At 42.8% G+C, this 15,351-nt stretch overlaps 1 protein-coding gene and 1 long non-coding RNA gene across 2 annotated transcripts in view; both read right to left on the reverse strand.

Annotated features, from left to right (window-relative positions):
- Positions 1 to 14,898, reverse strand: part of LOC308308106 (lactase/phlorizin hydrolase-like) — a gene marked incomplete at both ends in the record, with an annotated part of 89,929 nt that extends 75,031 nt beyond the window's left edge. The window contains 7 exon segments of the mRNA XM_080753474.1: positions 353 to 1,091; positions 1,095 to 1,897; positions 2,913 to 3,570; positions 4,100 to 4,763; positions 5,293 to 5,377; positions 7,966 to 8,519; positions 14,876 to 14,898. Of these exon segments, the coding sequence (XP_080609600.1) occupies positions 353 to 1,091; positions 1,095 to 1,897; positions 2,913 to 3,570; positions 4,100 to 4,763; positions 5,293 to 5,377; positions 7,966 to 8,519; positions 14,876 to 14,898 (3,526 nt within the window).
- LOC308308325 overlaps positions 1 to 15,351 on the reverse strand; it is an 839,845-nt gene that overhangs the window by 407,827 nt on the left and 416,667 nt on the right. The window lies entirely within an intron of this gene.

Raw genomic sequence — 15,351 nt, forward strand, 5'->3', positions numbered from 1 at the left:
AATATGTAAAAAAAAAAAAACGTTGACCTTTTTTGGCATTTAGCCGAGACCCTTATATCTGTCCTAGTACAAACTACAGTGTTTCAATAGTATGGTATGCTGTGAATGAAATCAAATAGAGATACTTAGATATTGAGTATGTTTGCTGTGTGTGTGTGTGTGTGTGTGTGTGTGTGTGTGTGTGTGTGTGTGTGTGTGTGTGTGTGTGTGTGTGCGTGCGTGCGTGCGTGCGTGCGTGTGTGCTGGTAGGGATAACAATGTGTTTACATTTGTATCACTGATTGGGCATTTGAAAAATTGAATCAATAATTCTACCCCTCAAATAATAGTAAAAAATTGTGTGTATATTTACCTTTAAGGGCCTCGTCAATGTAGGTTTTGTAGTATAAAAATCGATCTGTGTCATCAACCGTAGTCTCTGCATCAGTAGCGACTCCGTTCTCAGTAATGTAGATCTCTGGATCGCCATATTCTTCTTTGATCCAGTTGAGGAGCCTTCTCAGGCCCCATGCTACAGCGCGCTGGTTACTGATGGCGGTGTCGGGAGATTCACTTTCCTCGGCTTCAGACAAGTCACGATCAAAGTCATACGATGGAGGGTTTAGCCTAGCTGTAAGATGGCTTACTATCTTTGTTGTGAAATGGTTTATACAGAAAACATCAGCAGTGCCCCTGATGTAGGCCTTCTCCTCTTCAGTGAAGGACGGCAGTCTGGATTGTGGAAGGTCTTGGAGTTCACTCTTGTTTGCAACTTGCCACTTCATTGCATCTGGATAGTCTCCATTTTTGAAAATAGGATGTGCAAACCAGCCAAGCTGGAACTGCAAAGCGCGATCAGCAGCCCACACTTCTCGTGGTACATTGATATCTTTGGGTTCAACCCAGTCAGCATTGAGGGCGATAGACACCAAACCATGCTGGGTTGGGCGATAACCCTCATCGTACGTGTGGTAGGCCTTAGCATGTGCCTTTAGAAGGTTGTGAGCTACTCTGTACGGTGCGTCCCCTGGCTTCTTTACGTTTGGTGGGATCTGTCCAAGTCCATACCCTGACCATGCGATCGTATGAGGTTGGTTGAAGGTCATCCAAAACTATACTCTGTCTCCAAAGGTGGCAAAGCAGAAGTTACAGAAGTCATCGAAGATGTCAATCATATCAACATTGTCCCAGCCACCACGGTTTTGCAAAGCCTGAGGAAGGTCCCAGTGGTAGAGCGTCACCATAGGTGTGATGTTATAAGCTAGGAGACCATCAATAAGTCTGTTATAATAGTCAACGCCATTTTGGTTCAGGGAAGTAAGCTGACCATCAGGAAAGATCCTGGACCATGAAAGAGAAAATCTGTAGGATTTCACCTTCAAAGCCCTAAGCATGTACAGATCTTCTTCCAGTCTGTGGTAACTGTCACAGGCTACATCTCCATTAACAGTACTGCCAGGTCTGTGGGTGAATGTGTCCCATACACTGGGTCCTTTCCCATCAGCATTCCAGCCACCTTCGATCTGATAAGCCGAGGAGGATGCGCCCCAATGGAAGAAATGTGGGAACGTACCATAGTGGTAGAGCTTCCTCTGAAAAGTGGTTTGGCTTGAAAACTTCCTCCACACAACCTTAGCTTGCGATGGGACTTCAGATGGGGGAAGGTGGGATTTTTTTGTCTCCATGTTTTTGAATCCCTGATGAGCATAAAACTGGTTTCTTGTGGATGCAAACCCATTTCTCTCGATGACTTTTGAGTAAAGATAAGCAGACTGTTTTGGAGTTCTGGGCCTGTCAGGAAGGTCAAAGTTGACATGATGCAATCCGAAGCGTTGACTGTAGCCTTGTGGTCCTTCAAAGCCATCCATGAGTGACTGCACAGTGAAACGCTTTACATCCACTCCGTCCAGATGGATTGCTGTTCAGAGAGAAAAAATACATATTTTTTAGCAATAGTTATTAGGTTTGCGATTATATTCTTAGCAATTATTTTATCAATGCATTTTTGTATTAATCAAATATATATTTTTTTAATATATACTGTAGTATCGACCAATTAACACGAAGACATTTTTTAATCGATGGGTTCAATAAGCTGCACCCCTAATTGTGATCGCATAAGACATTATGCAATTGAACCATAAGATCAACATTAAATTGCATAAGATGGACATCAATCTGGCAGATATTTCCATGTACTTATTAAGGAAATGTATCAACAAATTGTTTATTTAAAAGTTGGTTTTATGTGTTATTTTCTTATTTCTTCTCTTCGTATTTTTACTTTTTAGTAAAATGTGTTGTGCCGTGCGATCCTGATTCATTTTATGTGGAGGGGTGGAAGAGGGACTGTTTGGGAAGTGGCGTCGGCCTTGTATTGTAATTTATTGTAATGTTTATTTTCAAGTCCTTGCTAATAAAGAAATTCCTACGGGGAGCTTAAGACGGTGTGCGGGCCTCCTTTCTTGCTCTGTATGTATTTTTGCTCAGCACCCGGAAAATATTGCAAGACGTGCTTGCTTATTTGACTTCTAATATTTTCAAGTCCTGACATTAGTGAAGGAAAAAAGTTAAAGGAGTAGTTCACCCCCAAAATGACTTTTTTTCTATTGATTAGTCACGCCATGGAGACTAGAGTTCAATAATATTTTTAGTTTTTTGTCGCATTCCTAAGACAAAAATGTGATAACAATAAATTTACCCCCATTCGTTCCGGATGGGGACCCGTTTCGAAACGGGTCCCCATCCGGAATCAATGGGGGTTTACTCGAATCAAATTTTTGTCTTAGGAATGCGACAAAAACCAAAAAATATTATTGAACTCTACTCTCCATGGCATGAGTAATCAATAGAAAAAAAGTCATTTTGGGGGTGAACTACTCCTTTAATGAAAATAAGTTAACAAAATTTGAAAAAGAACAACATAGGCCTACCTTTCAGCGCCTCATTGATGTAGCTTTTGATGTACTCAGTTCGACTGGTATCATTCAGCGTGTCCCCAGACTCCCCACTATACTCAGTGGGCATTCCATTCCCAGTTATGTAAACAGGCACTTTAGCAACGTTCAGGTACTCAGTTGAAATGTAGTTGAGAAGTCTTCTAAGGCCCCAAGGTGCTGAGTGGATCCAGTCTGACGCTGTGGAAGACCAGGAAGGGTCCACTTGTGCCTGGTAGTCACCGACCCCCTGAGGTCCAGGAGTGCAGCCCCCATCACTGGAGTTGACCAAACGGGATGTATAGTGGTTTAATCCAAAGAAGTCAGCGGTCCCTTTTATCCTCTGGCGCTCTGATGCAGTGAAGACTGGAAGTCTGGCAGGCTCAGAGAGAGGACAATCCGTTTGTTTCTGTTCAATCTGATCCTTGAGTACTTGTGGATAATCTCCATCTACAAATATGGGATGGGCAAACCAGCCCAACATAAATTGTAGATAGCGATCTGCCGCGTTTATATCTTCAGTCCTGGAAGAATTTGCAGGCTCAGCCCAGTCTGAATTTAGAGCAATGCCAACTTTCCCTCCTTGCTTCTTCCTGTGCTTATCATTGTAGGCATGCCAGGCTTCAGCATGAGACTTGAGCATGTTGTGAGTGACCTATAAAAGACAAACATAATGGTTACATAACGTTGTTGTCGGGTGGAAACCTTGTATCTCCAAGTTTCAAATTTGTATGTTCTTTTGCAAAGTAAAGCCCTGCTTCATCGTACAAGGCCGTTGCACAAAAGTAGTGAAAACAGCAGATCTACAAGCACACAACGCCTTGCGCCGCGAGGCGTTGTGTGCTTGTAGATCGTCTGTTTTCACTAGTTTAAATCATTTTTAAAATGATGAATACAAAACAAACGGTTTTGGACATACAAGGTTTCCACCCGACAATGACGATAACAAACAAGGCTTTATGGAGCCATTATCGGGCCAAATAGTTTTGATCATTTACCTAAAACAGTGTAAGTGAAAAATAAAAAGGGAAGTGGAAAAGGTAAGATTTGTACCTGAAAAAATAAGACTTGAACCTGAAAGTCTCGTATTCTCTTCTTGAACTTTGAAAAATCCCAAAACCGATAATGGCTCCATAAGGCTTCCTAGAGCAGTGTTAGCACATCTTAAACAATATCACTCTTACCTGATAGGAGGCGACCACGTAGTCCTTTATTCCAGGCGGATGCTCACCTGTTCCATACCCAGCATGACTCACTACCCAGGGACTACTGAAAGTGTTCCAGGTCTTCACCCTATCCCCAAACCTAGAGAAGCAGAAGTCTGCATAGTCCCTGAAGGCTTCAATAATGGAAGCATTGGTCCAGCCACCATAGGCCTGCAGTGCCTGAGGCAGATCCCAGTGGTGTAGGGTGACAACTGGTTCTATGCCAGACTCGATGAGAGCATTGATCAGTTTGTCATAGTAAAGAACCCCTTTCTCAGAATGACTCCCCCGGTGACCAGAGGGGAAAATACGGGCCCAGGAAATGGAAAACTGGTAGGTGTTAACTAGCAGCCCTCGAAGGAGGTAGACGTCATACTCTACTTTATAGTAGCTGTCACAAGCCAGATCAGCCGTCTGATTGTCAAAAACATTGTTTTCATGACCGAAACGGTCCCAAATGGTCTCTCCCTTCCCATCTTCTGACCAGCCTCCTTCAACCTTGAAGGACTCACTAGAGGTGGCCCATTGGAAGTCAGAGGGAAAGGATCCATTCAGGAACGTGTCTCGTTCCGAAGAGGACGTGAGGGAAAACTTGCTCCAAGTCTTTTGGTAGGCTGAGGAAGGATCAGGCAATTTAGTATCCCTGTGAAGAAGATGCAATGTGGATTAATTGCATGATGGATCATACTGTATATATGAAAAAATGCAGCTGAAGCAGGCATCTCAGAGTATTATTTTCTAATCTGAAGAACACAGCATTTTTGCCCCCCCCCCCCCCCACACACACACACACACACACACACACACACACACACACACACACACACACACACACACACACACACACACACACACACACACACACACACACACACACACACACACACACTAATATGTTTTTGTTTTACACTTGTAAATCTGTCATGTGAAAGTTGATTCCGACTCTGAACGCGAGACATTATGAGCTTGTAGGTTGGCTATTTTTGGCAAAGAGTGTGCAGTGAAATTTTGGTGTAGAGTGAAAAAAGCACTGCAACGGTGAGTAAGTGGTTAAATGAACTCCAACCAAGGTTTGATCTAATCACTTTCAGACCATTTTTATTGCTACTGTGTGAATGGGTCATGTTGTATTTGTTAAGTCAGTTATTCATTCTTGGTTTGAATCCCTTTACCTCTGAGGGGTTATCTCATCTTCAAGCATTTCAAACAAGTCCACAACATCGAAGCCAAGTACCAGCTGGTCTTTATTGCTCAGCCCTGCAAAAACATCAGTACAATTAGACAATGGTTCTTGTTCTTTAATATACTCTTTACATACTCTAACCTATATCATGAAATGGCAACTGAGGGGGGTCTTACATACTGTAGATGGTAAGATTAATGGAGGATTTACCTTGTAAGACTCTGCTAAAAGACAGGAACTCTCCAAATGAGCAGTCATTTATGTTCACCTCATAAAAGAGGATGGGTTTCATGCTGGTCCACTGCAACATAAATCAAAAGTACTGTAAGTTTCACGATGTGCTATACACTGTACAAATAAGAGTGTTAAAAAATGGGACACTTACCATTATGTTCTCGAGCTTTTCCTCTAGGTTTTCTCTCGTAGAACAGTCGTACTGGATGTTTACTGACAGGAAATCTAAGGATTTCTGAAAATTAGATTGTGTAGTCAGACGTGGAAAATCTACATTTCTCTGACAGTGCATTTATCTTCATGTGTTCTAGTTTTGGTGTCCTGTGTTATTACTGTATCTAGCAGACATTAAGTCTAGTCTATTTTTCCTTTGGTCCTCCTCCTCTATGATTCATTCTTATGTGATCTCATTAAGCATTCAAATACATACAAATTAAAAGATAAACTATATTACACTATACTATTGCTATAGTTAGTTAGTATAATGGCACACAATTGATACTTAGCTGCACATTTCATACATTAAACAAAATGTGAATCTTGAAGCAGGAAAAGCATCCAGCTATAGGCCTATAACAATATCTTACCTCCATTTGAGCATCATGTACAATTTGGATACTGCTAGCCATTACTCCAAATGATACTCGCCCACCTGAAACACAATTGTAGTCAATTACATTTCGTTTTTTCATCTCCAATCAAAAAGAAAGAGACAAAGAGAAGAGTATCTCTCAGTATTTTATGCATATTCTCACCATGGACTTTGTTAAAAGTGGTAATCAGATAAGATAACTAATGTCTCCCTTACCACTTGAACCCTAGTGTCTCTATTCTGGGCATGACATAATAATAGGGAGGGACCAACATTCGCAAAAATTACAAGCTCACATTGCATCACAACTAGTTGTGTTGTGACAGGTTGTGAACTTGTAGATCTGCTATTTTCGGCTTTTTCTAGAGAGGAAAGGGAGGGGGCCAATTACAGGCCCCTGTACAACTTGGCCCAAGGGTTTAAGTGGGTAATCAATGCAGATGTACCGGTATACTCTATTGACTTTTGTCATTAGAGTATACAAAGTCAAGTTTGATAATGTGACATTTCTGAAATGCATGATTTATAAAATACAGAACTCATTATTTTTAATAGAATAATCAGACAATCATTCTACTGACACCTAATGCCTGCAGGAATCAAGCCTTTTTATGTACTTCTCACATCATAGGAAAACTTTGCAAGAAGTTCCTCTGACCTTGGCCTACAAAAGTAAATAAAACACAGTAAAACTAATACTGTTAAGGTACTTTAAAACGGCTTCCTTGCTATCAAAATAAAACATGTAGATTTGTATTGAAAAATATGTGGAATAAATAAATCCTTTGCGTAAAAATAGATTCAATACAATAATTAAATGATTGTCACATTTCCCACACAGCCTTTATGGAAGAATGACAGATCTGTGGAATGACTGTGGAATGATCTGTTTTGATTAATGCTGTTAACATTGTTCAAGCATCAGCATACATATTATGCTGATGCTTGAACAATGATAACAGCATTATTCAAAGTCATATCATGTTTGACCAGGGACTTACAGTTTACAGTTTAGGCATTTAGCAGACGCTTTTAATCCAAAGTGACTTACAATAAGCAGATAACATCACAATAATAAACAAGATAATATGTCATTACATCATCAACAATATAACACCCTTGCTCTCTATAGCATCTGATTAAAACAGCCAATTGAGATTTTTCAATGCCCAAGTGAAATAGCACGTTCTTAGTGCCTTTCTGTTAAATACTCAGCACCAATCAAACAAACAGGGGAGGGCACACACCAGTATTGCACACCAGTAGTGCTGCTGACCTTTGTAAGTAAGTAAGTAAAGAACCACAAAAAAAGAAAAAAGAAAAAGAAAAAAAAATGCTTGCAATGAGATGGAAACCACCTCACAATCTCAGTATCAATCGTTGGAAAGTGTCCTTTTACAATGTCCTGAGACTAGAGGCCTCTAGTGCCCAAGCACAGGGTGCAAAGACAGAGTCAATTCAAGCTTTACTCACTGCGGCCCAGAAGGTAAAACCACTACTCAGTTATTGTTTTGTTTTGATTTGGTTCACAGTGCAAAAGTCTGTGCAAACATGGGGATATGGTAAGGTGCTTAAGAGGCGGCCTGGGTTGACGCGCAACCACAGGGCCACTGACCGGAGGAAGAGACTGTTGCTATTGCCAGTAGGCAACCATACATGTAAATGAAATGTAATGACATGCAATGCAATGTAATGTCTCCTGCTCTGAAAATATTTTAAAGAAAAAATAAAATAAAAGGTTGGTAAAAAAAATATATATATAGAAAAAGGCTGCACACTCGTAGCCACAATGCAGGACTTATACAATAAATAAATAAATAAGAACTCAGCACCCACCTTTACCAGGAAACAGCTGATGGTAAAGTTGGTAGACATTAGCATGCGCACGAAGGGCATTTTGTAACGCAGCGTCTCTCAGCTCATCCAGGCGGCTCAGTGTCACCCAGGAGTGGGCCAGTTCTCCAAACTCTCGAAAGGCAAACTCTGCATACTGCTCAAACACCCTGACGAGCTCAGGGCTTTCCCAGTCCCCGTACCTTGACCTGAGGGTTTCTGGTACTGCAGAATCATGAAGGACAACCAAAGGCCGGAGGCCCACCTCCAGCAGCTGTTTCATCAGGGTCCGGCAGCGGGTCACTGCGGCATGCTGGGGCTGGCCGGGGAGACCTGTGGGCAGGAGCTGAGACCATGATAGCAGCACCTTGAAGTGGGTCACTCCCTTGCTCTGGAGGTGCTCAAAGGTGTTTTTAGAGCCTGCGTGTAAGGCATGTGTGCAGTCAAAAGCATGGTGTGCTTTTCCTCCAAAACTGTCGTTAAGGTCCTCCACATGTTGATCGCGCAAGGGTCCAGCTAGAAGTATAGCATTTCTGGGCACATTGTCTTCCTGACACCTACACCCGCATATGCACAGTATTAGATAAAGAGAGACAGCTTTCCCCAGGAATGTCATACTGCCTGAGTGAGGGGAATTCACAGAAATGGGAGAAGTCTGAACTATTTATAGCGGTGGTGTTTATCATCTTGAACTCTCAACACTCAGACCCCGAGTTTCATAAGCATGTGTACTGTTTAGCAGGGTCACCACTGTTGTGATAGTTTTATGGTGCTTGTGGCGATAGTGGCCACAGCCTTGAAGGGTTCTGATAAAATGAGAAGGGTCACACTGAAGGTTGATGCTAGCCGATGACAAACATCTGTGCACAGGTCGAGCGGTGAATAATACAGAACATAACAGACACCACAGTTGTGTTCTAAGCTTGTTGCAATGTTGCAAGAGTCCGATGATATCATGTTGAGACAGAGGTAAATTTGACCTGACACAATGACAGAACACTAGTTAATAAACGCATCATTTACAATTGGAATAGGCTCCAAAATCATTTACATTATTGCAAGACCCAAATGTTGGCATGGGGAAGGTAGAGCCGGTTCCACAAACATGATGTGTTAAGCAGTCAAGAAGGGTCAAGGTAACACAGTCAGTATCAGAAGCACTGGACACTAAGAAACAGCAGGAGCCAGACTAGAAACTGTATCAACAAACTGCCAGTGTCTGAACAACAACAAGACTTTATATATTTCTTTCTTCTTCTTTTTATATGGGACGACGATGATTCAAGACTTAAACCTTTTTGGTTGCAGTACCCCCTTATACTGATTTCTAAGTACGCCCTTCCTCTGACTACAGCATTTTGCTTATACAATTTAAAAAAGTCCAGTTCCAATGCCAATATGTTCAAAATAAACCAGTAAGACTCCGTAATCGGGAGATAAGTGACCGTCAGGTCGCATGTATACACACTGCAAAAAGCAACCTCATGGTGGCGCTAGAAGAGGGGCATGTGTGAAATCAGGGGCGAAGGTTGTGGTTTGCCAGCCAAGGAGTGTGGTTACACATATCCCCATTTGAGAAACACTGCACTAAAAGGCCCTTGAATGTCACAAATATTCTTTTTTGGAATTCAAACACTCATGTTGTCCAAAGGGCTGGGACAGGGCAAGCCATTGCAGGTGAATTCTGGGAGGCTGAATTAAACAGAGGGAAAGGAAGGGTTGGAATGAGTCACATCGAAAAATTCTGATTCTCTCCCACTCACAGTTAGTCATCAATGACCGACCATGGCATGCAGCATAATCCAGTCAAGGCCACGCTGTCTATCAAGCAGGCTGTTAAGACACAAAGAAACAGTCAAAAACTCATGGAATGGCTGTGAAAGATATAAAGTGGGTCTTGCTACTTTCAGGATCAAGACCGATTAGAGAAGTCAGTCTCGCTCAACCCAGAAACCAGTGAAACAACTCTGCCAATTTGTGCTGACATATAAGGCATTATCCATAATCGACCGGCCTGCCACAGACAGGCAGACAGACAGACAGACAGACAGACAGACAGACAGACAGACAGACAGACAGACAGACAGACAGACAGACAGACAGACAGACACAGACACAATAACTAATATATTATAAGTTAAGTTATACTTCATTGGTCACTGTGGGTGAATGGTCCCTGTGGGTAAATGTATCCTATCTCTAAATTGCAATGGTAAATTGCTTGAGGATGAGATAACCCCTCAGAGGCAACGTGATTCATACTGAGAATGAATAATAACTGACAACAAATCTTCGCCGTTGGGGGGAAACTCCAAAACTGTATCTTTTTGGTTTTGTATCTCCAAAACTGTGACTTATCAGGAAACCGAAAAAAGAACATGTTCCAATGGATCCAATGTAGTTATTATTTAGTCACAAGCTCTAATACTTTTCATCACAGACAGACAGGTTTCTGCCCGACAGTATCAAAACTATAATACAGCATACTTGGTTACAGTATACTAGTAAGACACCTGAGGGTGGAATGCGACCTCAGGGTGACATGCAACCTCGCCCTAAAGGGCGAGGTCGCGCCAATTCTTGACCATCTGGCCAACCACAGCGTTTCTCTGACGATTCTAGTTGTTGTCATTCCGCCCTGTACAGGAAGTGATGTCACAACTCGCTGACATCACACTGACATCACAGAGGATACGGAAGGAAGGTCACGAGGATACGGAAGGAAGGTCACTCAAGCGACACGGTTCTTCAGAGTATATGCGACCTTCGGTCGCAATAAAGAAAGCTGGTTTTCCTACCAAAAGCCCTTATTCTTAAATTTGAGTGGTTCATAACAGTGGGAGAGCCAATCAGCGTCTGCGCTCACGGAGGGGGAGAGTGATTTAATCCGGTTGCTCCGTAGGTCTGTACATAACTGTCTCTGTCCGTAACCTTACGGACAACACTCAACCCGACGGATTAAAACCGATAAAGACGTACGTACGCTTGAACTACCCGTGGCAAACTTTTTGTCAACCGTGGCAGTAGTGAGGACAATTACTTATGACAGCGGTTCTGAAAATATGTGTCCCAACAAGAAATATAATTTAGCAAGAAACGGGGAAAAAGGAACGTCATTGCAATCACTGAAGAGGACGTCTGGACTCCTCACAGGCTCAAACGGCGCATGAGAAAACAACCAGTAAGACTCCCTAATCGGGAGATAAGCGACCGTTGGTCGCTTATCTCCACAAATATCACAACCTCCACCTCTCACGTCATACGGGTAGCCATAGTTACACCTGGAATGTTGAATCTCCATATATGGAGATAACCTACGCATCACACAAAGTCTGACCTCACCAGCCCATACTTGGGCATGGACGACTTATATCTCCATATACGGAGATGGCCATATATGGAGATACGATGACATCACAGAGTCCACAGCTGATGATGTGGCGTGATGTCATACAATACACAAACAAGCCCTATATAAAGGGGCAATTCTCACCAGGGAAGAGAGCATTGCCTGGAATGTTGAATCTCCATATATGGAGATAACCTACGCATCACACAAAGTCTGACCTCACCAGCCCATACTTGGGCATGGACGACTTATATCTCCATATACGGAGATGGCCATATATGGAGATACGATGACATCACAGAGTCCACAGCTGATGATGTGGCGTGATGTCATACAATAAACAAACAAGCCCTATATACTGATGCGATACGATGACATCACAGAGTCCACAGCTGATGATGTGGCGTGATGTCATACAATAAACAAACAAGCCCTATATACTGATGCGGAGATATGAGCAGGGCAAAGGTGTGACGTGTGACGTGTGACCGACCGACCGACCGACCGACCGACCGACGGACGGCCGGTGGAGGTTTTCATTGCGACCGTCAGGGAGCAGTTTACTACCAGTAAGACTCCCTAATCGGGAGATAAGCGACCGTTGGTCGCTTATCTCCACAAATAGGCCAAAAGTTTGTTTTACCAATTATTACACTCGATGTGAACATTTACATCAACAAATCCCAAGTACTATGCAGAACGACCCATTTCAAGTTTTTAATGTACAACAATATTTAGAAAATAGGTCTACAAGCTCACAATGCTACGCATTGTCCTCGTCCCTTATATTCCCATAGGTTATATGGAGATCTCAGTGTTTGTCAGTCCTTGTTCATTTATGCCCATATATGGACATCTCTATATCTACTGTAACAGTCCTTGTCCCTTTATGCCCGGAGATCTCTTAACTGTAAGTCCTTGTCCCTTTTATGCCCATATATGGATATTCCTGATGTCATCAGTATATGAACATATATGGGCTTTCTGATATGCCCATATATGGAGATCTCTTAACTGTAAGCCCTTGTCCCTTTTATGCCCATATATGGATATCCCTGATGTCATCCGTATGTGCCCATATATGGGCTTTCTAATATGCCCATATATGGAGATCTCTGTATCTCCATATATGGGTATAAAAGGATACTTCAGGTCTGACATCAGGTTTGTTTATATTGGGTTGCTAGGTTTGACATCACAAACTCCATGGGCCATCTGACCTAGAAATCTATATTTGGGCATAGATGACTCATCGTGACCTCATCATGATTTCAATCGCTATAAAAGGACTCTCAGTGACATACACTCTCCACAGATAAAGCAGTCAACCAGCCTACCAGTCAACCCATTCTTTGATTACTTTGTACAACTAGATTAACTTTTCAATGGCATCCCCACTGGAATTGACCGAAATGTACGACAGACAATGACGGTCTTATACCAGGAAAGAAGCATTTCTTCGACTCAGACCTTATCGCCAGGGTTGGCTTATAGCAGCTGTCGGTAGATAATGCCGGTCTTATATAAGGGCCATTTGTGTACGGTGTGATTTGCCATGGTTACTCATTGAAGTTGAATCTCCATATATGGAGATAACCTACGCATCACACTAAGTCTGACCTCACCAGCTCATATTTGGGCATGAGCAACTTATGTCTCCATATATGGAGATATGATGACATCACACAGTCCTCAGCCGATGATGTGGCGTGATGTCATACAATACACAAACGAGCCCAGATATGAGCAGGGCAAAGGTGTGACGTGTGACGTGTGACCGACCGACCGACCGACCGACGGACGGACGGACGGCCGGTGGAGGTTTTGATTGCGACCGTCAGGGAGCAGTTTACTATGAAAACCTCCACCGGCCGTCCGTCCGTCCGTCGGTCGGTCGGTCGGTCGGTCACACGTCACACGTCACACCTTTGCCCTGCTCATATCTCCGCAATCACACTGCTAGCTTCGCTGCTGGTGATGTCACTAGCTATGATGTCACTGTGACTGTGCACCATGCCCAAATTTGGAGATCATGTGTGGCAAAATATCAACAAACGAGTGAAAGGCCTTTATCAAGTAACCATAGCAACTAAAAATCAACAAATTGTGCAAAGTGAAATATCTTTATCTGGTAACCATAGAAACCAAAATAATCAACAAATATGAGTATTTGTCCCCTTGTAGTATGTCACTAATTTGAAATATGTGGGAATGGCTGACACAGAACTCCATATTTGGACATAGAAGTGACAGACAGATGATATCTCCATATATGGGCATAAAAGGGCATGGCTGATGATATCTCCATATATGGGCAATTGGGCATAAAAGTCGCAATGAGTAGTATCATATATGTCTCTATATATGGAGTTATATGTTGTTCGTGTCCAAATATGGGACTTGTGAGGTCAGACTTAGTGAGATTCGTCGGTTATCTCCATATATGGAGGGATGTGTTGGTTATCTCCATATCTGGAGATTCAACCTTCAACGATTTTGACATCTTGTTACTAATCTGTCGGTAGATAATGCCGGTCTTATATAAGGGTCATTTGTGTACGGTGTGATGTCATACTGCCAGCATGACTCACACCATCCTTCCTAGACGATTTTGACATATTGTTTGTGGAGATAAGCGACCAACGGTCGCTTATCTCCCGATTCGGGAGTCTTACTGGTACTAAACTGCGACCTTACGGTCGCAATGAAAACCTCCACCGGCCGTCCGTCCGTCCGTCGGTCGGTCGGTCGGTCGGTCACACGTCACACGTCACACCTTTGCCCTGCTCATATCTCCGCATCAGTATATAGGGCTTGTTTGTTTATTGTATGACATTACGCCACATCATCAGCTGTGGACTCTGTGATGTCATCGTATCGCATCAGTATATAGGGCTTGTTTGTTTATTGTATGACATCACGCCACATCATCAGCTGTGGACTCTGTGATGTCATCGTATCTCCATATATGGCCATCTCCGTATATGGAGATATAAGTCGTCCATGCCCAAGTATGGGCTGGTGAGGTCAGACTTTGTGTGATACGTAGGTTATCTCTATATATGGAGATTCAACATTCCAGGCAATGCTCTCTTCCCTGGTGAGAATTGCCCCTTTATATAGGGCTTGTTTGTGTATTGTATGACATCACGCCACATCATCAGCTGTGGACTCTGTGATGTCATCGTATCTCCATATATGGCCATCTCCGTATATGGAGATATAAGTCGTCCATGCCCAAGTATGGGCTGGTGAGGTCAGACTTTGTGTGATGCGTAGGTTATCTCCATATATGGAGATTCAACATTCCAGGTGTAACTATGGCTACGCGTATGACGTGAGAGGTGGAGGTTGTGATATTTGTGGAGATAAGCGACCAACGGTCGCTTATCTCCCGATTAGGGAGTCTTACTGGTAGTAAACTGCTCCCTGACGGTCGCAAATCAAAACGTACACATAAACGTGCGCACGCACACACATTCACACCGCCTGTCCTCCAACAGCGAGAGGGCTGAGTGCACTGTGTTTTGTCATAATTACTCAGTCAGGGTGGTTAATCTGTACCTCGGTCCCTCGCAGAGTTGCATTTACCGCAATAACGTTGCCGATAGACAGCAGCTTTTATACCAAACATCACGTCGGTCGTCAGGTCAAGAAATTCTGTGGTTCTACTCTACATATTTTGGCCACCTCCATGTGGCGCGCGGCCCCAACAGGAGCAGAATTGGAGCGGAGAGCGGGTCGGCACGTAACAAACGTAGAGAGGAACTATGCATGTCGACGGATCTACCGTACGTACTCTCTCACCCAAAAACTTACACAAAACCACGCATACGTAACTATAAACGGCCCTTTACTCAGAAGATAAATCGAATCTTAAAAAAAAAAAGATTAAATAAAAATAATAATAATAATATGTCAAACCAGATACAGTATTGTGTCAAAGGTCATATCTCACCTAGACCAAATACAACCGTATACCGGTACTTTATATTGTATTAACATACTCTACATATAGATTGGACAAATGTACATTTTAT

Source organism: Nannobrachium achirus, assembly GCF_963921795.1.
Source record: "Nannobrachium achirus genome assembly, chromosome: 22".
Lineage (NCBI taxonomy): Eukaryota > Metazoa > Chordata > Actinopteri > Myctophiformes > Myctophidae > Nannobrachium > Nannobrachium achirus.